Consider the following 22,127-nt stretch of genomic DNA (forward strand, 5'->3'; position numbering starts at 1 on the left):
CACACACAGCGTCCATGCATCCAGACACATGATACCTCGTTCCACTTTGGCATCACGGTGGGCTGGAGGCAGCCCCCATCCCCCACAACTCTTGAGGCCAAAGGATCCCGTCCCTGGGGCTCAGCCTCCCTGGGCCAGGAGGAGGCCCGGCCCTTAAGTCTCCCTTCACTAGGGCCAGGCCTCCGACAGCAAGCACCCAGCACACCCCACCAGGCCCAGGGTGGACGGGGCCCAGGGCCCAGCCCCACCCCCTTCCTGTTCACTTGTCACCCCCCCCCTTTCAATTGTTGGGTTTTTCGTCTTTCTAGATTGGGGAGGGTGGTGGACACAGCCCCCATCCAGAGCCCTGGCCCTGACTTCTGTTTGGATTTTGCTTTCCCACCCTTTAAAAAGAAAAAAAAAAAAATTCCAACAGAAAACCAAAGGCCAGGGCCCCTGGGAGGTCTTGAACCACCCCCCCCCCACCCCGAGTGGGTCCAGTCAGAACTGAAAATTGCAAAGCCCCCAACTCTAGTTCTAGTTGCTTTCTCCCAGTGTCCTCTGCGTTTGGTGTCTGGCCATGGTCCATCTGAACGTCCAACTCTCTCTCCCCACCCCACCCCCGGTGTTGTTATTTAACGTCTGTGGAGCTTCTGCTGCAAGGAACAAAAAGGAAAAAAAAAATCAAAAAAGCAACAAAAAAAAAATACAAAAAACAAAACAAACAAAAAAAACCCCACAAACAGAAGAGGAAAAAAAAAAAAGAAGAAAAACAAAGAAAAGAACACACACAGAAGAGATTTAAAAAAAAAAAAAAAAAAGGAAAAAAAAAAGACATAAACTGGCACCAGTTAACTTTCTTGTACTTTTTTGCTGAATTTAGCTTCTTGTAGTTTTAACTTATTGCTATGTTAACTATTTATTATTCCTGTTACCCTGTAGGGACATTTGTGTAGATTTCTGTTACTTCATCCAGTTTGCAAGTTCAAGGAACGACAATGTTCTCTTTGTTTCTTTCAGTTTTGCCGAGACGTGGTTATGCCTAATTTATTTATACAAGGGGAAGTGGAATTATTAAAGTAATAATAATTATTAATAACAGTAAGGTAGCTGAGTGTCACCCAGGAGGCACGGGCTCCATGGGGCTGTCTCCATGGCCTGTGACATCTGGGGGTCTCAATGGGATTATTTTTGCTCTTGTCTTGAGAATTTTTTCAGTCCTATTTAGCTGGTGAAAACCCTAGCTTGTTCATGATACACAAACCTATTTATTCTTGTGGTTTTAAGTCCTTCTCCCCCTACCCCCTTCCTTCCAGCAGGGCAGGGACCCCCCCAGCGGGTCCACTCCTCTTTCCCTGCTGTTTCTGGGGCTTTCTCCCCTCCGCCCTGTGCACACATGTGTGCTGGAGGCGTCCGAGCAATAAGGGCTGGGTTTGTCCCCCACCCTGGGGGAGGGGGGCCAGGCTCTGCAGAGGGGGCACCTCCCCACACCCCCCACCAAGGCCTAGGCCCCTGCCACCCCAGGACTGGGAGGGGACTTCTTTTTCTAAAAACAAAGCTCAGCCCAGCCAGGCCCCCTCCCAGGAGGCCAGCCCCTGCCCCCAGGGGGCCAGGCCAAGGGCTCCAAAGGTGGGGGCCCTCGGGTCTTCCATGTCTCTGGGGGTCAGGGGCCAGGCCAGTGAGGAGGGGGCTCAGCCCCTCCAACCCTCCCTTCATCCTGTTATTTATTCAGAAGGTTTCAAATCATGACAGAGTCCATGTTGGAGGTGATAAAGAACTGTTAAAAAAAAAAAAAAAAAAAAAAAAAGACAAAAAAACAAAAACAAAAAAAACCAACCCAAGAATACTTTGCGTTGCGTTTAGACTATTTATTACCGGGATTCCAGGCCTGGCCGCGGTAACAGACTTTTACATGGAATTGTTTAATTATTTGTACTTTTCATGCCAGAAAATAAAAGTTCAGAATCTTAAAATCTTGGGTGATAATGTGTGCGGCTGTGTGTGACCTAGTGCAGCTGCTGTCCCTCTCTGGGCCTGGGTCTCATCTGCCCTGGGAGGGAACCTTGACTGGGGGGGCCGGGGGGCAGGGCTGAGCCCGGCCCAGATGGAAGCTCAAATACAAGTGGCCAGGTGTCCCATTGGTCCCCTCATATATCAGGTGGGCTATGGTGCCTGCTCCAGGGCAAGGGAAGGTTGGGCAGGATCTGTGCACTGCTGCTTCCCCTGCACTTCTCTGCACCATTTTATACCCCAGGAAAGTGAGGCAGCCAAGTTTGGGGGGGAGGAGTCACATTTATTGTTCTGAGGTCACAGGTCGTCATTCCCTTATCCCCACCAGGAGAGGAGGCAGGGACCAGCGGGGTACACGGGTGAACCCCCAGGTTGGGGGCCCAGGGAGGGTGAGTTCCTCTATCCCATCTTTGGAGGCCACTGGGGCCTGGGAACATGGCGTGGCCCCTGGGCAGCAGGGCCCCGCTCAGCTCCCACCCCATGGAGGAGCCAGGAATCCCAGGCAGCGGGCAGGCCTTGGTCCACAGACCAAGACTGAGGGGCAGGTGGGTGGCACTGCTGGGGACTGGTTTCATGCCTTGAGGTTCTAGGGCAGAAGAAAACAGAATGAGACAGACAGACAAGGACTGGGAGGCGCTCGGATGAGAATGCGCTTAGCGTGGAGGTCCCAGGTTCTAGCCCCAGCACTGCCGGATAAACGAACAGGCGAGGTGGGGACGCAGAGAGCCAGGACAGCAGCAATGTACCCACCTCCTTGCTCACCTCTACACGGCCCAGCTATAGCTCGTCGTGGTCGCCTTCAGTGGGCAGCTCTGGGGGTGGCTCTGGACAGGCAGCTGGCGTGGTCAGCTCCATGAGGTACTCACAGCGACTGGGCTCTGTGGTGCTGGTTACCACAGTTTCCTTCCCACAAAGCAGACGTACCTGGGGCCAGGGACAAGGCAAGCAGGACACTTGGATGGGATCGACTAGGCTGGGTCCCCAGGGCCCCCCAGGCTCTCTACCCGTCAGGCACGCACCGTGGTGGAGCGGTTGGGCCCTTGCCAGCAGCCTGTTCCCTGCTCATACTTCATGGCGCTGAACTTGTCGTGGTCAGGGCCAGCCCACGAGCCCCAGGTCCTGTGGGAAAGTGCAGGTGCTGAGGGTCCGGCAGGTGGGGGGCGGGGGCAGAGGGAAGGGGGATCAGCCTAAACCCACTCACCCAAGGTTGGTTGGGGAGCCGCCAAGTTTGGGTTTCTGCGAGACAAGTTTGAAGGGGCAGAGCCGATAGACGTACCTGTGGAGGAACAGGACTGGTGCGGGGGACACAGGGACCCCAGAGGCCTCAACAGCCCGTCTGCCTCCTTGATGTCCCCACACATAGAAAGCTGACGGCACCTCAAACTCCCCAGACACGTGACATGTCCCTCTTCACCTGGAAGGCCGCCTCATTCTTCCTCTTTCCCTTTTTGAGACAGGGTCTCGCTATGTTGGCCTCTAACCCACAACCCTCCTGCCTCTGCCTCCCAAGCTAGGATTATAGGCATGCACCACCATGCCTGGCTGGGAGGCTGACTTTGTTCATGTGTACCCTAAGCCCTCAGATCCTCTGCATCAGGAAATCCCACCAGCTCCCCTTGTGGCATCCACCCGCCTCTGCCCTGCCTGGGCCCCTTGGACTGGGGCGGGATGGGACGCACTCATTGGTGGTGAGCTCGTAGCACTGGCTGTACAGGTAGGCGAACTCCCCGTGGGGGCCAAAGTCAAACGAAATCTCCTGCTCCAAGTTCCTGGAAGAGAAGGCCCAGTGTGAAGGGCAGCCGAGGACACGAGACCCCAGAACAGGAAGGCCCAGCTGAGAGGTGGATGGACCCCCAAGGGCTGTGCTCCCTTCCACCACTACCACCAGGGACTCTCTGTGCAGGCCCCATGCTGGCCTGGCCTCAGCTGCCTAGGTGATCCTTGGTCACCAGTAGCACCCGCCTCTAGGTAGTCAGGCAACAGGTGGTAGCTGGGCTGGACACAGGCCTTGGTACCTGATGGACTCTTCCATCTCCTTCAAGGACCGCTCAGCCTCCTCAAACTTGGTACGGGCCTCCTGGGCGGCTGGGGAAGAGATGGAGGTCAGAGGGCCCTGGCCCCAGGCAGGAAGATGGGGGAATGGGGTGCCACAGAGAATGCAACTGTTTCCTCCTGTTCCCCAGGTCTACCTTGGACAAAGACAGGCCCCAGGAAGGCAAAGCAGGCCTTACCCTGCTGCCAGGGCGCCCAGCTCCCCCAGGGCACCTGGCTAGGGCTCCTGGGGCCCAGCTGGCACCTGGTCTGCCAGGGGTGGCGCAAACAAGTTACAACCTGTGGGGAGGCAGGATGACTCTGGGGGCTGACAGGGGTGGGACTAGCGCTTCCACGCCTTAGAGCCCCTCACGAATGCTCCAGGAGGCCCGGGCCCCTGCACACAGAGCAGCAGAGTGTGCCGGCACGGGAAGCTGGTGTCCCCCACACCCAGACCCAAGCCTCACCATCAATGAGGGCTTGAGTGTGCTCATCGTAGGAAGGCATCTTGTCCTCTTCGGAGGGACTGGCTGGCTGTGGGGGCTGGAGCGGTGGGGCCTCCTGAAGGTGAGCAGAGTCAGCAGCAGCACAGCTCCGCCCCACTCTGCCCCCATCCTCCCCAAACACACACCTTGGGCTGCTCCCCCTGCACCTCCGAATCCTCCTCTTCCTCTTCCTCCTCTTCTGTCTCCTCTTCCTCCTCCTCCTCCTCCTCCTCCTCCTCTGTGGCCCGTGAGGGTGTGGGTGGCTGTTCCCCCTTGGGTTCCTCCCCATCAGGGGTTGAAGGTGCTGGCAGATCAGTGGGCAGTGCCTGGTGCATAGGTGAGTGGGGTGCTCAGTGCTGAGGACTTGGGGGGCCACACCCCATCCCTCAGGGATTGGACACTAGCTCACATCATCGCCCTAAGGGAAGGACCGGTGTACCCCCATTCTAGAGGAATGGACCAACAGCTGGGGGTTGGGTGGCCTCCATGGAAGATGCTTAGGCTGCCCAGCTGCCCAGGGTGTCCCAGTGCCAACAGCGAAGGCCTTTGAGAAGCAGTGGGGGCAGCACAGGGGGAGGGCCTTGTCTCTTCCCCTCCCTCCACACACCTCAGATCGGTACTTGTCCCTGACGGCAGCCCAGACACGGTCGTAGAAGGAAGCAGCATCCATCCCTATGTCCCCACCGAAGAGGGCCTGTGTATGTTGGGGTGGTGTCAGGATTGTGGCCTCCTCATGTCCCCGGGCCCTACCCCAAGCCCTGGGTGCCAGGCACGGGTATGCTGGACACCAAGCCCTGAAGACCAGGCCAGAGCAGGCAGGTGACATGCTGTGGCAGGAAGGGGGCAGTACAGGCCTGTGGAGAGGATCTGGGAGGGGGCTGGGCAGACCAGGGGACAGGGAGAGATAGACAAACAGGGAGACAAGGAAAGCACGAGAACATGCCAGGCCCTCCAAGGGCAGGGATGGACAGAGGGCTGGCTGGCCAGCAGCGGGGAAGACAGGACTGAAGACCCATGGATGGGGAGGGCAGATGGAGTGCCCTGGAGGCAGCCAGTAGGTATAGGGAGTGGGGTAGGCGTGGGAAAACAGGCTCTGGCCTGCCCTGGCATTACCCTGGGTCCCGGCGGCAGCCACCATCTGGACTCACCCAGGCAACGGCCACGGCTGGGTAACGCAGCAGAGCCAGCAGGGAGCTTTCTACCAGAGCTGCCTATGGCCACCCTGGCCCCCTCCCCTGCCCTGAGGTCAGCCTGGACCAGTGTTTGTTAGAAGGCCCAGGGCAAGCAGGGGTACCTGGGCCTCCCCTTCCGATAGTGTCCCATCCCCATCTGTGTCCAGCTCCGGGTGGGTCTGCAGCTCAGCCACCGAGACCCTGTAGGGATGAGACAAGGAAGGGTGAGGCCACTGGCTCTTGGCCAGCCGGCTGGTGAGCGGTGGGAACCACATGGCTCCTCCCTGCCAGGGCTGGCCAGGGACCTGCTTCATGGCCTTCAAGCAGAGAGCAAGGCAGGTGAGGTAAGGATTGGAGTTAGGACCTCCATCTGCTTCCCAGCCCCACCCGCCCAGTCCTGGGCTCGCACCTGCTCCTCACAGCTGTATGACCCTGACCGAGGTGGAGGATGGAGTAGGGTTTGGAGACACCTGGAGCCCCCACACTCCAGAAGCCCCTTCTCCTGACCCACCAGCTTCTACCTCTTTCTACCCTCACACCCAACTCACTGAAGCGGCCCACTGCCTCCTACCTCCAACCAGTGAAGGCCTCAAGATCCACACCTGTATCCCCACAGCCAGTACTAACCAGGAAAACCCTCCCCTCACCGTCTGCCCTGCCCTCACACATCTCCTGGACTTCCTGTGTACATCTTGGCCCCAACAGCCCATCTTCTACCTGGTCGCCAGGAATTCAGACACTCAGCCAAGATTCAGACCCAGGGGCCAAGAAGCAGCTCAGTGGTTCAGCACCGACTAGAAAATATGAGGCCCTGGGTTCCATCCTCACCACCACAGAAAAGCAACAAAAAAATCCCACACCGAACCAGACCCAGGTTTGGTACTGGCCACATGTACTGGCCTAGCGTCAGCATGGGAAAGTGACATGGTGGGATCAGGCCTCACAGAGGGTGACCCCAAGGTGAGCTCTGGCTGGTTTCTAAAAGCAGATGAGGGTATGGGTCAGGCCCAGGTGGGCAGCACAGTCATACTTACACCCCATCCATATTATCGTCCAGCTCCTGGAAGACGTCGGCAGCCAGCTCCTGTTCCCGTTGGGCCTTGGAGGCAGCCTGCTGCTCTGTGGAGGGGCCAGCTCTGTCACTCTTTGCCCTGTCCCCACTTCCTACCACCCAAAACTGGCCTTCACTGAGTACCTACTATGTGCCCAGTACCATCCTGGGCACTAGGGACACAGCCGTGAACAAGATGGGCAATGATCCCTGCCCTCAGGAAGAGTCTTGGCCTGCTGGTGTACACCTGTGATCCCGGCTACACAGGAAGCATAGGTAGGAGGATTGAGGGCTAGGCCAGCCTAGACCCTACCTAAAAAATAACTAAAGCAAAAAGGGGCCAGATGGCGGTGGCTCACACCTGTGATCCTAGCTACTCAGGAGGCAGAGATCAGGAGGATCTCAGTTCAAGGACAGCCCTATCTCAAAAATACCCAGCACAGAAAAGGGCTGGTGGAGTGGCTCAAGTGGTAGAACACTTGGCTAGCAAGCATGAGGCCCTGAGTTCAAACCCAAGTATTGCCAAACAAATAAACAAACAAAAAAACTGGAGGAACTCAGGTAGTCAGTCCAATTCTAAGAGATTTTGTCAATCCTGGCAATATCAGACATCATTTGCTTTGATAAGACGTGGTGGGGCAAGGGAGAGACTAATAAGAGCACCACAGAGAACAGACCAGGTCAGGTATAACCAGACCTGTGCACACATCAAAGTTCACGCACTTCAAGCAAGTCCTGAATATGGATCCGAGATCCCTGAAAAGCAGTGTTCTTGCCACCACACAGAAATAAAAGAACAATCTCTAGAAAAGGATCTTTCATCCACGGCTGAAAACTATTTCCATAAATAATTTTCACTGGGCTGGGGGTGTGGCTCAGTGGCAGAGGGTTTGCCTAGCATGTGCCAGGCCCTAGGTTCAAACCCAAGCACTGCAAAAAAATTAAAAAAAAAAAAAAAAAACAACTGAAACTGATGACAGATAATGGTGACAGGTAATGATCAAGTCTGGAAGGTTCGGGCCTCTTCCTCCTCCTGTCACAAAGAGCAACACCCCAGCCTGGGCTAGACAGGAAGGACCTGTCTCAAAATCAATCAATCAATAAACAAACAGAAGAGTGAGCCCCGGGCCCCTCCTCCATGTACCTTCCCACAGCTTCTGGTGCCGCTCTTTGGCCTCTTTCTCTGGCACCTCAGCCTCCTCTTTCACCGCCCGCAGCATCTCCACCTGGTCTTCCAGAGACTTCTTTCCAGCCTGCAGCTCAGTGAGCTTATTCTGTGGGGCAGGCAGAAGGCAAGAGGCCAGCTCTCCTTCACTCTCCCTCCCACCCATTTGCTGTCCCTTCCTGCCTCTACTAAAGAGGCAAAGAACAAGGGAACCAGAAGCGGTTGCTCACACCTATAATCTTAATTATTTGGGAGGCTGAGATCGGGAGGACTGAGGTTCAGGCCAGCCTGAGCAAATAGTTTGTGAGACCCCTGTCTAGTGTGAATGAGGCCCTGGATTCTATACCCAGCACTGCCAAAAAAACAAACAACAAAACAAGTGCAGCGGGCCTGCTCTGTCCTATGGACATAGGGATAGGACCCCAAGATGTAAGGTCTAGTCTAAGTCCCTGTAGGACTGATTTTCTCCTAAGACCTTGGTAGACACCTTGGACTGGCCTCCTACCAAGATCCTTGGACAAAGGTCACTTGGACCTGACCTCACCATATGACTTCCCCAAACCCCCTGAATTTGAGATGAAAATCACTGACCCCTGAGCTTCACGGGACCTCTCTAGCCATATGGCTGGTAGAGAAGGACCTGGAACCTTCCTTGGACAACAGTACTAGCTCCCTGGCTTAGTGGCTTGGGCAGGAGCTCATGAACAAAGCTAAGGACTGTGACCCATCCAACTGCCAGGACGGTAACAAGTAGGGCAGAGACATAAGGACTCGAGTAGCCACCCCACTGAATCGACGACACTACCCCGACTGACGTGATCATGTTGGGACTCCCTTCCCAGAACTAGGCAGTCATCCATCAATAGCCCAGCATGTGGACAGCTCCAGGTTGCAGATGCATCCCTCCTGTCCCCAGGAGACAAGAGTCCCCTGGAGCCTACTTCAGTCTGAAATCCAAGGCCCTGGTTGACACCTGAGCTGATGGGCTCCTGCTTGGAACAGCTCAAACAACTACGCACTGCTCAGTGTGCACCTGAGCAAAGCAAGGTGCAGGCAGGTGGTGACTTGCCCCAGACGTCACTACTGAGGTACATATAACCTCCCCCCAGACTTGCCAGCCTACCTCTTGAAGCCTTGAGGCCCAGATCCTCCTGGGCTGGCCCCCAGGGGTGCCTCACCTGCTTCTCCTCACGGGCCTTCTTCCAGTCCTCAATAAGGATTTTCTTCAGGCGGAAGCCCTCGCGGGTGACCTCTGCCATCTGCTGCAAGGACTCTCTTTCCTTACGACCCTTCTCTCTGGAGTGGAAGGGACACACAGGCATCACCAGAGGGCACTTAGGGCCCACCAGGTCTACCTCTTCCAGAAGGGTTCAATCTACCCCCCACACTGGGAAAGACAAGACAGCAACCCTCCTCCCACCCCTCCAGGCTCTCCACCTCAGTGCCTTGCATTCTTGTTCTTGAGAGGAGGGCCAGTGGGCAGAGCTTGCCAACTCTTTGGGTCAGGAGAGTGCTGGAAAGTGGGGCTGGAAGCTGACTACTAAGAAACAAAGGAGAATCCAGGCGCTGGTGGCTCATGCCTATAATCCTAGCTACTTGGGAAGCAGAGATCGGGAGGATCATGGTTCCAGACCAGCTTAGGCAAGTATTTCTTGAGACGCCCATCTCAAAAATAATTAGAACAAAATGGACTGAAAGTGTGGCTCAAGGGGTAGAGCGCTTGCTTTGCAAGTGTGAACCCCTAAGCTCAAACTTCAGTCCTACCAAAAAAAAAAAAAAAAAAAAAGACAGAAATCACAGACTCCCAGACCAAAGGGAATCTGCCTCACCAGCATATCCTGCTCAATCCACCCTCTATTTAGAAGATGCGAAGTTAGAGCTGGGGTGCAGTTAATGGTGCTAACTGGTTAGAGCCCTTGCTTAGCATGTGCAAGGCTCTGGGTCCCACATCCAGCACAGGGAAAAAAAGAAAGAAAAGAGGAAAAGAAAAAGAGCTCTCAAATTAGAAGAATTTACATAAGCATTAGGACTTCTGGCTTCTTTCCAACCCTGCCAACAAGTGACAGGAATTGACAGCAACTGTTCCTTCAGTGTCACAATCCCCACCAGTCCTTACTGCCTTATACTCAATCGGCTTCTGCTGTTTACATTACCTGCCAGTGGGCATTTAAGTTTTCAGGCCTCCAATACAATACAGGACAATTAAAAGTATGTAGTCAGATATTACACTGACCAAGGCTTAAGTAGTTGCTCTGCTGCCTCCTAGTTATGTGACCCCTATTCATCATTTGAGTTTCCCCAAATGTTGAATAGAAATCAATCACAGCTGCTTGATGTAAGGTTCACAAGGCACACAGCAGGAACTCAATACACAAAAGTAGAAAAGGGGCTGGGTGTGGTGGTGCATAGCTGTAATCCCAGCATTTGGAAGGCTAAGGCAGGAGAACTGTGAGTTTAAGACCAGCCCACCTAGGGTACATATTGAGACTCTGTCTCAAAACAAAACAAAACAAAACAGGAAAACAAAGACAAACCAGAAAAAAGGAGCCAGGGAGGGGGAGCTGGGGGTAGTGAGGACAAGGCACTGCCACCCACATACTTGCAGGTATTCTCACAGACGACGCCACTGTTGTACTCTTCGGTCCCATCACAGCAGTCTGAGGCAGAAGGGGGTGGAGATCAGAGCTGGCAGCGCCTCTTTCCTCCAGCCACCATCACTGTCCCTAGGTCAGGGGTCTCCTCACTCACCACAAATCCCGTCGTTGACACGACTGGAGGGGATGTACAGAGGCTTGTAGCCCGCGTTCGTGCAGTAGAAGCTGCCATTAGGACAGGCAGCAGTGCCTGAGACAGAGAAAGAAAGGATGGCCGCTCAATCAGGCAGGGTGGATACATCCCACTCATTCATCCAATTAACGGGAAAGCACCAGAAGCTGTACACCCAGGGGTCTGAGGCAACTCTCTAGTGCTTCTTCCTGTCTCTCCTCACTACGCCCCTCCAAACGGGGCAGCCAAACTCCACCTTGTCAGGATGCCCTTCAGCCTTACTCTCTTACTGCAGGGACTTGCAGGTGCTGGTTCCTGCATTTCCAGCTCCTCCAGGATTCATCTGACAACACACCTCCTCCAAGAAGCCCCCAGGCTTGACCATCCAGGATGGGAAAAAGGAGCCATCTACTGTCATAAGGTTGACTGCATTTTTTTCTCTTTTTTTTGGGGGGTGGTGCTGGGGATGGCCCAAGTTATGCAGGGCTCTATCCAAGGACCAACATTGACCTGATACCTGTCCTCCCACTCATTCAACAGGAAACCACGGAAGGGCAAGACCAGGCCTCTTTTGGTCCTTGGCACTGAGAAGGCGCTCAAAAAATGTACAATAAACAAACGGAGAAGCTGGGCACCAATGGCTCACACTTGTAATCCTAACTACTTGGGAGGCTGAGATCTGGAGGATTTCGGTTTGAGGCCAGCCCGGGCAAATAGTCCTTGAGACCCCATCTCCAAAATAACCAGAACAAAATGGATTGGAGACGTGGATCAAGTGGTACAGCGCCTGCTTTGCACGCACGCACGAAGCCCTGAGTCCAAAACTCCAGACCCACTCTAAAAAAAAAAAAAAAAAAAAAAAAAAGGAAGACAGAAAAGGCTCACCTGGCTCATCTGAGCCATCCTTGCAGTCACAGTAGTCGTCGTTGACCTGATCAAAAGGGATGGTGGCCGAGCCATCCAGACAAGTGAAAGGTTTGGTCTCGTCGTAGAAGTGATGATCTAGAGAGAATAAGAGGCTCAGCTTAGGGCAGAAGCGGGTCTTCTCTATCAAATGCAACTTGTCCCACCCACCAGGATGACTTGGGAAACTGAGGTCAAAGGCTATAAAGGCCCCTCCCACACCCTACCCCCCTCCTCCAGCCTGTGCACAGCAGGACTCACTGGTGAGGGAGACACCCCGAGGTCTCTTGACCTCCACGGCCCAGCACAGGGGCAGCAGTAGCACCAGCAGCAACATTCCGCGGGGATCTGAGGCCGGAAGCAGGGTCTGTGGGAGGAACAGACTGCAGGAAGATGCACGGTGACCCCACACTGCAGCAAGAACCGGGCACCGGGTCAGCGGAGATAGCTACTTCCAGCCAATTGGATTCCTCCACGCTTCCGAGCAATGAGAGCCCACTTGGCATACGATTCCAGGTTAGGATGCAGGGGGTCTCCCCAATTCGGCCCAGTGGAAAAGTTTCACTTTGTTCAAATCAATGGTGGGGAACTCATACCTTCGCTCTCGGTGCCGGGATGGATGGGCAATCCAGTTCCCACCAGCAGGCCCAAGGGATCAACAGTTTCTCCGACCCTATTCCCTTGAGCCGCCCCCGGTAAGAAATTGGTGTGCCTACCCACCCACTACTTCATCACAGATACGAGGCCGAGACAAAAATCAATCAATACCCACCGTAACCCCCTTGCCCCGCGGCCACAGTTCCTGCTGCAGAAAGAAAGCGGAAAAGTCTATCATACGTCACTTCCTTTCGCTCTCTGCGCGCCGAGAACGGCTACTCGAAGGCGCCATGTTGGGAGTGGCAAGCCCGCGAACACCGGAACTAAGGCAGCCATCTTGGGTAGGACCGTGGAGCTTTTAAAAGAGATCTGAAGACTCGCGCTTAATGGCGGCGCAACGTGTCTCCATCTTGGGAGTGGCGACTTCCGCAGCCGGAAAAGAAAGTTCCTGAAAACTGTCCGCGAACGTTCAGCCGGATTTAAACAAAAAAATAAAAAAATTAAAAAAAATTAAAAAATAAAACAAGGATCAGCACGTGACGGTGGATGTACCCTTCCGCGCCAGCACCCTTCCGCGCCAGCCAGCTGCGACGCTCTGCCCCGCCCCCTTCTGGGACCGCCCTTCCGCGCAGTATCAGCCAATGAGAGTGGTGGCATGAACGCGGATAGTGTCCGCGGGATCCCGGGAGGGAGGCGGGGGAGGAGGTTACCTAGCAACTGGTAGATGCCGAGAGACCCAGCCAAGTGGACTGAAAGCGCATTCCCAGAGCCCGAGGAACCCGAACTAACGATCCCGGACTGGGGCAGCCAACTTCTAGTTGCTCCCCTAGCCCTTAGGGGCCCTTGGCCCCAATCCAATGATGATGACGTCTCCCCTGTGCAGGGCGGCCTCTGCCAACGCTCTGCTTTCTCAGGACCAGGTTTCAACGCCCTCCAACAAAGCTAAGGGCAGCAAGACTCAGGGCAAGCAGAGCTATTCCCAAAGCAAGGACTCAGCGCGGGCACAGGCCTGGCCCCCATTCCGGTCCAAGGGGGGATCTCTCCAGTCCCATAATGTCAAGTCTTCTGTGCAGGCACAGGTGACTGAGTTACAAAGAAAGATCCAACTGTTAGGTAAGATGGCTGCAGAGGGCACAGAAGGGTCAGGGGTCCACAGTGCCCATGCAGTCTTTTGATCAGGCACTGTGGGACAAAGGCGTTTCACCAGCATGAATCTATGTGGCCAGTTTGCGGGGACGAACATTCCTTACTTGTTCATGGTTTTTCCTCATACCTCTTTTTCAAATGTCTGGGCTCAGAGCAGAATGGACTGGGGATATAACTCAATGATACAGCACCTTCGTAGCATGCATGAGTCCCTGGATTCCACTCCCAGCACCTTGAAAAAGAAAAAAAAAAAAGTAATCCACCTTTTCTATCATGCATGTGATGACAAAAAGCATTGATTTTAGAACCAGGTTTTCTGGAGTTCAAATCTTGGCTCTACATAATAGTTGCTTTTTTTGTTTTGTTTTGTTTTGTTTTAATAAGGGCCTTGTGCTTGCTAGGCAAGCACTGTAATGCTTGGGCCACTCCCCTAACCTATGTGTAATAGTTTTTGACCACAGGGACTAAGGGTAACCTAATTGCTCTCAGTTTTTCCATCTGTAAAATGGGGAAAGTAACAGTAGAATGTAGGTAGTTAAACTGTATAAGGTGCTCATGTAAACTAGTGGTTGTCATGGAGAAGGGCAGTTTTGCCCCTCCCAGGCCATTTGGCAATGACTGAAGACACATTTGGTTATCACACTGCCAAGGGAGATGGGAAGCTACTGTCAACTATTATATAGAGGTTAAGGTTCTTGCTTAGCACCCCTCAAGGCATAGGACAGCTCTCCATAGCAAATAATTCAGCCTAAATATTGGTTGTGCCAATGTTTAGGAAATCCTTGTAAGTCAATTTTTATTTATTTATTTTAGTGGTACTGGGATTTGAAATCAGAGCCTTGTGCTTGCTCTACCACTTGAACAATTTATCATTTCTTTGTGTGGGGAACAAAATTCTGTCTAATTAATTATAATTATAATCCTAGCTACTTGGGAGGCTAAGATCTGGAGGATCACACTTCAAGACCAGTCCAGGCAAACAGTTCACAAGACCCCAGCTCCAAAATAACCAGAGCAAAATGAACTGGTGGTGTGGCTCAAGTAATAGAGTGCATGAAGCCTTGAGTTCACACCACAGTCCACCAAAACAACAACAACAAAAAAGAAGTTATCCTGTACCCATTAGCTATCCTCTCTCCTCAGCAAGTATCATTATAATATTAAGTTGATGCTTGCAATTGGTCTTCTCTCTGGAAGTCCCACCCACCTACCCAATGACCCCGTTCTTGCTTCTGCCCACCTCACCTGCCCCCAGAGGGTGACCGGAAGGCCTTTTATGAGAGTTCCCAGTGGAACATCAAGAAGAACCAGGACACCATAAACCAGCTCCGGGAGGAGACAAAGGCTCTCCACTTGCAACTGACAGACCTGCTCCAGGTGAGAGCACAGAGGTGGCAAAAGAGGCTCTGGTGGGCAGGCAGGTGATCCGAGCGAGGGGTGACTTGTCTCCTCTCCTTGCAGGGAGATGAGAAAGTGATCCAGATGATCATTCAAGAATGGAAGTCAGAGAAGCCGTACCTGAAGAACAGGACAGGCCAGGTTTGCCTAGCTGCACCCCACCGGCCTTCATCTCCAGCCAGGGGGTCCTCTCCTTACTGCATTTCCTGCTGCTCACCTCACCCTCACCAGTCTTTTCTCCTCCACACCAGCTACTAATCATCATTTATTTACTCAGTGAAATCTTTTTTTTTTTGGCGGTACTGGAGTTTGAACTCAGGGCCTCATGCTTGCTAGGCAAGCACTGTACTACTTGAGCCACTCCTCCAGCCCATTTTTTGTGTTGGGTGTTTTCAAGATAGGGTCTCATGATCTATTTTCTCTGGCTGGCTTTGAACCAAGATAGTCCTGATCTCTGCCTCCTGAGTAGCTAGAATTATAAGCATGAGTCATCGATGCCTGGCTTCAATGAAATCTTTATTACACACTGACCTTTTGTTTGACACAGTGTTCGGGGTTTGGTGACCATGTAGTGACAAAACAGAAGAGCAGAAACAGCAAGTCCTTTCTTCCAAGAAGCTCATGTCTTAGTAGAAAAGATGAGACAGAGGCTGGACACTCTGGCTCACATCTGTAATCTCAGCTAATAGGGAGGCAGAGATCAGGAGGACTGAGGTTGATCCAGCCCAGGGCACAAGTTATCCAGACCCCATCTCAATCAGTAAAGCCAGGTGGGAGCCAGGCGCCAGTGGCCCACGCCTGTAATCCTAGCTACTCAGGAGGTAGAGATTGGAAAGATCCTAGTTTGAAGCCAGTCCTGGGGAAATAGTTCTTGAAACCCTATCTCAAAAAAACCCATCACAAAAAAAGGGGCTGGTGGAGTGGCTTAAGGTGTTGGCCCTGAGTTCAAGCCCCAGTACCACAAAAAACAAAAAAAAGCTGAGCAGGTGGCATGCACCTGTCATCCCAGCTATGTAGGAAGAACAAATAGGAGGATCATGGTCCAGTCAGTCCAGGCATAAATACAAGACCCTATTGGAAAAGTACCTAAAGCAAAAAGGGCTTGGAGTATGACTTAACTGGAAGAGCATCTGCCTAGCAAGGGTGAGTCCCCAAATTCAAATCCAAATCATAAAAAAAAAAAAAGCCAAAAAAAAAATCCTATGACGTTAGCCTGTAGTCCAAGCTACTCAGGAAGCTGAGGCAGGTTGATTGCTTGAACCGAGGAATTTAAGACCAGCCTCGGCAACATAGCTAAACCTTGTCTCTTTAAAAACAAAAACAAAGGAAAAAGGATGGGATTGCAGGCACATGTGTAATCTCAGTACTTAAGAGACACAGCAGTAGAATCTAGAGGAGTTTAAGACCATCCAGAGCTACATAGTGATACCCTGTCTCAAAAAAACAAAACCAAGAGAGACAATGGGGGTGATCTAACTAATGTACAATAGAAGTCTCATCGGATTTGTCACCATGAATCTCTCCTCTACAACGAATATATCCTAATTTTTAAAAAAACCAAAACAAAACCCCTAAAACAATGCATATAGACATAGAGGTGTCCCAGAAGTAATGAAAATGAGTAAGACAAAATGACAGTCTTGTAGGGGACAGGGGACAGCGCCTAGCTCTTTCAGATTGGGTGGATCAGCAAAGACCTCTTCCCAAAGGAGGTGATATTTGAGCTGAGAATGGGACAGGCAGAGGCTTGGGGCGTGGCTCAAGTGGTAGAGCACCTCCCTAACAAGCTCCAGGCTCTGAAATCAAACCCCAGTACCCTGAAATCACCATCCTCCTGATCTCAGCCTCCTAAGTAGCTCGGTTTACAAGGACAAGCCACTGGCACGAGGCTTATTCTTATTTATTCATTTATTTGCAGTACTGAGGGTGAACTCAGGGCCATGTGCTGCCTGGGCAAGTGCTCTACCACTTGAGCCATGCATGTGCTTCAGCCCTCTTCTTTTTGATGCTGGGAGCTGAATCCTGGCCCTCAGGCTTTCTAAGCCCACACTTTACCACTGGGCTCCACCCCCAGCAAGGTGTTGGGCTTCAGTACCTGGAAGGATGGGCAATCATGAGCTGAGATGGTGAAGGTGTGTGAAGGGCAGTTTTGGGCATTCCGTTTTGGATTTGATGGTTTTGAGGTGCCATGGAGATGTCTGGAAGGCATATGGATGTAAGAGCACTTAATTCAAAGGGGATGGCTAAATTTCAGTGTCTTCAGTGATTGGATGTCTTTTGAAACCCCAAGACTTTCTAAATTTTTTAAACCCCAAGATCATCAAAGAGGAAGGTGTGGACACGGACACAGAGAAAAAGCTGGTCCTTTCTTCAAAGGCAAAGGAGATGGAGAAGGGGTGGCCATGAAAGTGGATAGAAAATTGTACCTTGAGGGTCCCTGAAAGCCACCAAAGGAAAGAATCTGCAGGAGGGGGTGGACAGCCAGGTCAGATGCTAGAAAACAGGCAGATGAAGGCCACCATGTAGAAGAAGGCAGGATAGACAAAAGGACTGGGGAGGGAGGGTTCAGGCCTCTGCTCTCCGCCCCTCCTACAGCAAGCCCTGGAGCACCTGGACCACCAGCTGTGCGAGAAGGTAAATCAGCTGAACGCTGTGCGACACCAGGTGATTTTGAGGCAGAAGCGGCTGGATGAGCTCCAGCTGCAGCACAGCCTGCGCCAACTGGAGATGGCCGAGGCGCAGGATAGCAACACGGAGGTGGCCAAGGTGAGGCCTGCGGGCAGGTCCTGGGGCAGGCATCCGAGGGGGAGGGGACTAAGCTCAGCCCTGCTGCCCACTAGACCATGCGGAACCTGGAGAATCGCCTGGAAAAGGCCCGGATGAAGGCAGAAGAGGCAGAGCACATTACCAGCGTGTACCTGCAGCTCAAGGCCTATCTCCAGGTAGGGACAAGGACGTGGGAGGGAAAGGCAGATGAAGAAGCCAGGGTCAGCAGTCACAAGCTTGCCCTCCCTCTACACCTAGGAGGAGAGCCTCAACTCAGAGAACCGGCTGGACACCATGGAGGCTGAGGTGGTGAAGGCCAAACACGAGGTGGAAGAATTGCACTTGGTGAACCAAGAGGCCCTCAACGCCCGCGATATCGCCAAGGTGCCAGCCCACCTGCCCTTAGGGGTTCTCTCAGCTGCCAAATTCCTCCGGCACCAGAACCTGAACTCAGGTGTTCATGAGCCCTTCTCACCTGTCTCCCTGCGGCCTGGACCCGCTGTGTAGACCGGGCCCAATGCTCCGCTTCCAGGTCCCAAATGTCCCCTTGCCCACCCTCCAGACCCAGCTGCAGTATCTGGAGGAGACCGTGATACGAGAGCGCAAGAAGCGGGAGCGACACATTACTGAATGCAAGAAGCGCGCAGAGGAGAAGAAACTGCAGAACGAGCGCATGGAGCGCAAGGTGGGCGTACGGTGGCGGAGGTGGGGTGGGGCTTCGACCACCCCAAATCACATAACCTGTCCAGGCCTAGTCCCCCCAGCCACGCCTCTACTTTGGCTCACAACCTACACCCATACCTGCTCTAAGGCATTTCTCCTAGCCCCGCCCCTGGCTCCACCCCCTTGATGTCAGAGCTCCTCCCACATCTACACCTAGCCCTCACCTTCCCGCTCGCAGTTGTGTGCCCCATTTTGGCTCTGCCATGACCTTCAGCTCTCGTTATGCATTGGCCGTCTTCTCAGTCCCATCTGACTAGCCCACCTTATTTTAAATCCCACCCTGCCTCATGCCCACCCGTTTCCCACCCTGCCTCATGCCCACCCGTTTCCGAAGGCCCTACCCCTCTGGACTCCGCTCCTCTGCGCTAAAGCCACCTCCTACCCAGTCCTCCTGACCCCTGCCTGGGTGTCCTTAATTTGCCTCAAGAGCAAAGGCCATGCTCCCACTCCCTAGTCTAAGCCCTGTCCCCTCCCGGCCTCCACCCCAAGCCCTTATCTGCGAGCTGACCCTGGCCTTGACCCTCTCGAGCAGACACAGCGCGAGCACCTGCTCCTGCAGTCGGAGGATACGATCCAAGACCACCAGCGTAACCTGGAGGATTTACTGCGGCAGCGCTGGAGCATGTACCAGATGGAGGTGATCTTTGGCAAGGTCAAGGACGCCACCGGCGTTGCAGAAACGCATGTGAGTGCCGCTCACAATCCTCTCCTCCCCCACACGCGCCCAGCGGTGCCCAGGCCCCGGAGGCCAACACTTCCCGCCTCCCCTCTCTGCTGGGTCAAGTTATAAGCACACAAACCTGCTCTCTTAATTCTTAAAAGGTATCCCTTCCCCCTCCGGCCACAGTCCCGTTTCCCGCTGCCCTTCACCACAAACCCTGGGGAACTATCCACACTCGCCCTCATTTCCTCTCCAGTTCTTATACTTGCACCGCACTCACATCTTTGCATTCAGCTCTGGGGAAACTGGGAGTTTTGTCTGTCTTGTCCTGGATCTCCAGCGCTACCTGTAATGTCTCTAGGACACAGTCAAGCATGGGTTGATTCCCAGGAGACCCAAAACTCTGACCTATGGGGTCATCCATGGCCTTTTTCAGAAAGGGTCGAGTGAGCTGATCGCTCCCCTAATGCGCAGTATTTTCTGGCGGGATTGGGCTCGAATCACTGCCAGAACTTGCTGGCATATTGATTTTGGAATGCAATTATGCTCATCGCTCTGCTGCCCTGGCAGGCAAATTCCTCTAATATGAGCAAGAAAGGCCCCAGGGAAAATGATTTGTCCGGGGCTGTACACCCTGAGTCTGATCCACACACAGCCCCCATACATCGCTGTGCAAAAGCGACCAGGTTAAGCCACTTGTTCTGTAGAAGGGGGGTAGGAAGGAAACGCACTTGTACCGCTCTATGCCCTGGCTTTGACTGTGCTGGGTGGCCCACAGTCGGTGGTGCGGCGGTTCCTGGCCCAGGGCGACACCTTCACGCAGTTGGAGACGCTCAAGAAAGACAACGAGCAGGCGCTGGTGAAGCTGAAGCAAGAGAAGCAACGGTTGCAGCGAGAGCTCGAAGAGCTCAAGTACTCTGGGGACTCCAAACTGGTGAGGTGAGACCCCCGAGTATAAGAAGAAGGCTGTGGGGGTGCGGACACCGCGGCACTGAAGTGGTGACCTCCCTTCCCGGCTCCCCTGCAGCCAGCAGAAGCAGCTTGCGGAAATGCAGGAGCGCCTCAAGACGGAGGAGGAGCGGCGCGCCATTGCACAAGAACAGCTGGAGCGTACCCTGCGAACCATGCAAATTGCCAAGGAGAGCCTCCAGCATCTGGCCAACAAGCTGAATCATGTCACATTGGTAGGCTTTGCTCCTGAGAGGCCCCGCCCCAAGAAGGTCCTGCTAAGACCCTCCCAGGACCTAAGATGCGCAATCACTCATACACACAGGCCCCAGTGGACACTCCCCACCTCTGCCTAGAACATTAGAGGCCCCGCCTATAGAGGGAGCCCCGCCCCACTCACAGTTCTCGCCCCACATCCCTGGGGAATTCCTCTTGGGAAGAGGCCTAGGACTTCGGAGACCCTGTCCTTCCTCAAGCCCCGCCTCCGCGGAAAGGCCCACCGTGTCCCCACCCAAAATCTTGGGAGACTACAATCCTGGAGCTTCCCGGGCATCGGTGGCTCACTCCTGTAATCCTAGCTATTCAAGGTGGTTCAAAGCCAGCCCCGGGGAAATAGTTTGGGAGACTCTATCTCTGAAACCCCCCCTCCCCAAACAGGGCTGGCAGAGTGGCTCAAGTGGAAGAGTGCCTCCCTAGCAAGTGTGAGGCCCTGAGTTCAAACCCCAGTAACCCCCCCCACACACACACACACAAATCTTGGAGCCTCATGACGGAGAAGCCATACCCTGTCCCACAGAGGAGGCCCATTGCTTCAGAAGGCTATGCTCACAACAGCCTCTCTTCAGTTATTACCCCCTGCCAAAAGTCCTTACCCCCTCCCCATCCTTCCTCGGTGTCTGATTTTGGAGGCCCCACCCTCAAGGCGTGACCTGTGATTTCAGAGGCCCCACCCCACAGAGGAAGCACATCCCAGTGGGTGGTCCCTCGCCTCAAAGTCCTGAGGGAAAGCACCACCCTTGGGTGGAGCCTGTCCATAGGCCCCGCCCATCCGTTGATTCGGTCCCTTCTCTGGCTGTAGGAGGACAGCCGTTACTCCGAAGAGGAGTTAGATCCCGAAGCAAGTGACTACTTGCTGAGCTTGCTGGGCATCGTGGAGGAAAAGCTGCTGAAACTACAGGGACAGCTGGAGATCCACGACGTGCCTGACATGCTGCGCCACATCGCTGATCGAGAGGTGACCTGGCAGCTACGGGGAAGGGCTTGAGAGACCAAGGGGTTGGGAGTATGGGGGCGAGATCGGAAGCTGGGAGCAACCCTCGAGAAACCAGGGTGGAGGCTGAGGGGTCTTGGGGACAAAGAGAGGTTTCAGGGATGAGCCTGATACGCAAGGGGGAGGAGCCAGGAGAGCCTTGGGTGGGGCCTGAGAATCAGGGTTAGATCTCAGAGACCCAGGGTGAGACTGAGTGACAAGGGGGTGGACCTTGGCGTCAGAGTCTTTAAGAACGAGGACTGCAGCTGGGCTGGAGAAAAAGAAAATAGGAGTGGACAGAGTCTCTGCCTGGAATGGTCATATCTCGGAATAGGATGGGGGAGGAAGCAGTACGGAACTTCTCTGCAGCCCCTGACCCGCCCACACCTCTCTCCTGCCCTGCCTCCCCCTTAGTTCCTTGCAAGCTTAGAAGGAAAACTACCCCAGTATAACACCCGCATCCCCCTGCCACTGGCTAGTTCCAAGGACAAGTTCTTCGGTCAGTACTTCTGGCAAAAGGGGGTGGGGTTGGGAAGGGCCCAAGGCCCAGGAGGAGGTGGGTGGGGTGATGAAGGCTGGAAAGGAAATCTGAGCTGGGATGAGGAATTGGATCCCTCATCACCCCCTGTCCACCTCCTGCAGACGAAGAGGAGAGTGAAGACGATGACAACGATGTGGCGACCCGCGCTGCGTTCAAGATAAGTTCTCAGAAATTAATCGAAACCCGAAGCAAGAAGCGCAGTCGTTCGCGGAAGTCCTAGACTCGAAATCTTGCCCACCTGGTGCCTCCAGACCCTTTCAGAGCCCCTGACTCCTCTAGGCCCAGTCACCAGGCCCATGGAGCCCCTTCAAGGGCTGGACGATGTTCGGACAGGGAGCAGAGCAGGCCATCGGTGCCAGGAGGAGAGGAAGGGCCGGGCCAGATGTTCCCACAGTAAATCTCCCGAGGCGGTCAGCGCCAGCCTCAGAATCGCTCAATAAAGGTCACTGACCAGCCTCCTGGGTATTCACCTCTGCTTGGCTGTACGGCCCCAAAGATGGCTGACCTACAAAACCCAGGGACACAGACACCCCTCC

General features: G+C 53.9%; 2 protein-coding genes across 8 annotated transcripts; one reads left to right on the forward strand and one right to left on the reverse strand.

The window, feature by feature from the left end:
• Positions 1 to 2,251: 2,251 nt before the first annotated feature.
• Prkcsh (PRKCSH beta subunit of glucosidase II) lies at positions 2,252 to 12,736 on the reverse strand. 6 transcript variants are annotated; one of them, XM_074054042.1, is made up of 18 exons: positions 12,335 to 12,736; positions 11,824 to 11,929; positions 11,545 to 11,661; positions 10,642 to 10,737; positions 10,493 to 10,550; positions 9,072 to 9,189; positions 7,873 to 8,002; positions 6,712 to 6,796; positions 5,800 to 5,878; positions 5,113 to 5,199; positions 4,673 to 4,831; positions 4,488 to 4,581; positions 4,005 to 4,074; positions 3,669 to 3,758; positions 3,191 to 3,265; positions 3,009 to 3,108; positions 2,752 to 2,913; positions 2,252 to 2,575 (listed from the first exon to the last, which is right to left on the reverse strand). In XM_074054042.1, exons 1-17 carry the CDS (start codon positions 12,395 to 12,397, stop codon positions 2,767 to 2,769), a joined length of 1,674 nt encoding a protein of 557 aa, XP_073910143.1. In that variant the 5' UTR covers positions 12,398 to 12,736; the 3' UTR covers positions 2,252 to 2,575; positions 2,752 to 2,766. The 6 variants fall into 6 exon arrangements, with proteins under 6 accessions (XP_073910143.1, XP_073910142.1, XP_020028850.1 ...); XM_074054041.1 differs by having other exon boundaries at positions 4,488 to 4,563; positions 4,652 to 4,831; XM_020173261.2 differs by having other exon boundaries at positions 2,740 to 2,913; positions 4,652 to 4,831; positions 12,335 to 12,733.
• A 62-nt stretch (positions 12,737 to 12,798) lies between these two features.
• Positions 12,799 to 22,046, forward strand: Odad3 (outer dynein arm docking complex subunit 3). Of its 2 annotated transcripts, XM_020173254.2 has the most exons (13): positions 12,806 to 13,272; positions 14,561 to 14,682; positions 14,767 to 14,844; positions 17,299 to 17,469; positions 17,544 to 17,645; positions 17,728 to 17,853; positions 18,032 to 18,154; positions 18,725 to 18,877; positions 19,632 to 19,792; positions 19,881 to 20,037; positions 20,880 to 21,035; positions 21,465 to 21,549; positions 21,693 to 22,046. In XM_020173254.2, exons 1-13 carry the CDS (start codon positions 13,017 to 13,019, stop codon positions 21,809 to 21,811), a joined length of 1,809 nt encoding a protein of 602 aa, XP_020028843.2. In that variant the 5' UTR covers positions 12,806 to 13,016; the 3' UTR covers positions 21,812 to 22,046. The 2 variants fall into 2 exon arrangements, with proteins under 2 accessions (XP_073910141.1, XP_020028843.2); XM_074054040.1 differs by lacking the exon at positions 21,465 to 21,549 and having other exon boundaries at positions 12,799 to 13,272.
• Positions 22,047 to 22,127: the final 81 nt, after the last annotated feature.

The sequence above is a fragment of the Castor canadensis genome, chromosome 14, assembly GCF_047511655.1.
Source record: "Castor canadensis chromosome 14, mCasCan1.hap1v2, whole genome shotgun sequence".
NCBI lineage: Eukaryota > Metazoa > Chordata > Mammalia > Rodentia > Castoridae > Castor > Castor canadensis.

Coding starts and splice junctions, on each gene's coding strand:
- Prkcsh (XM_020173261.2), bottom strand. CDS start 12,397: ATGATAGACTTTTCCGCTTTCTTTCTGCAGCAGGAACTGTGGCCGCGG. Junction 8,003..9,071: donor AGGCCCGTGAGGAGAAGCAG/GTGAGGCACCCC, acceptor CCTGCCCCACAG/AATAAGCTCACTGAGCTGCA. Junction 3,109..3,190: donor GGCTCCCCAACCAACCTTGG/GTGAGTGGGTTT, acceptor ACTTTCCCACAG/GACCTGGGGCTCGTGGGCTG.
- Odad3 (XM_020173254.2), top strand. CDS start 13,017: ATGATGATGACGTCTCCCCTGTGCAGGGCGGCCTCTGCCAACGCTCTG. Junction 17,646..17,727: donor AGCTCAAGGCCTATCTCCAG/GTAGGGACAAGG, acceptor CTCTACACCTAG/GAGGAGAGCCTCAACTCAGA. Junction 20,038..20,879: donor AGCTGAATCATGTCACATTG/GTAGGCTTTGCT, acceptor CTCTGGCTGTAG/GAGGACAGCCGTTACTCCGA.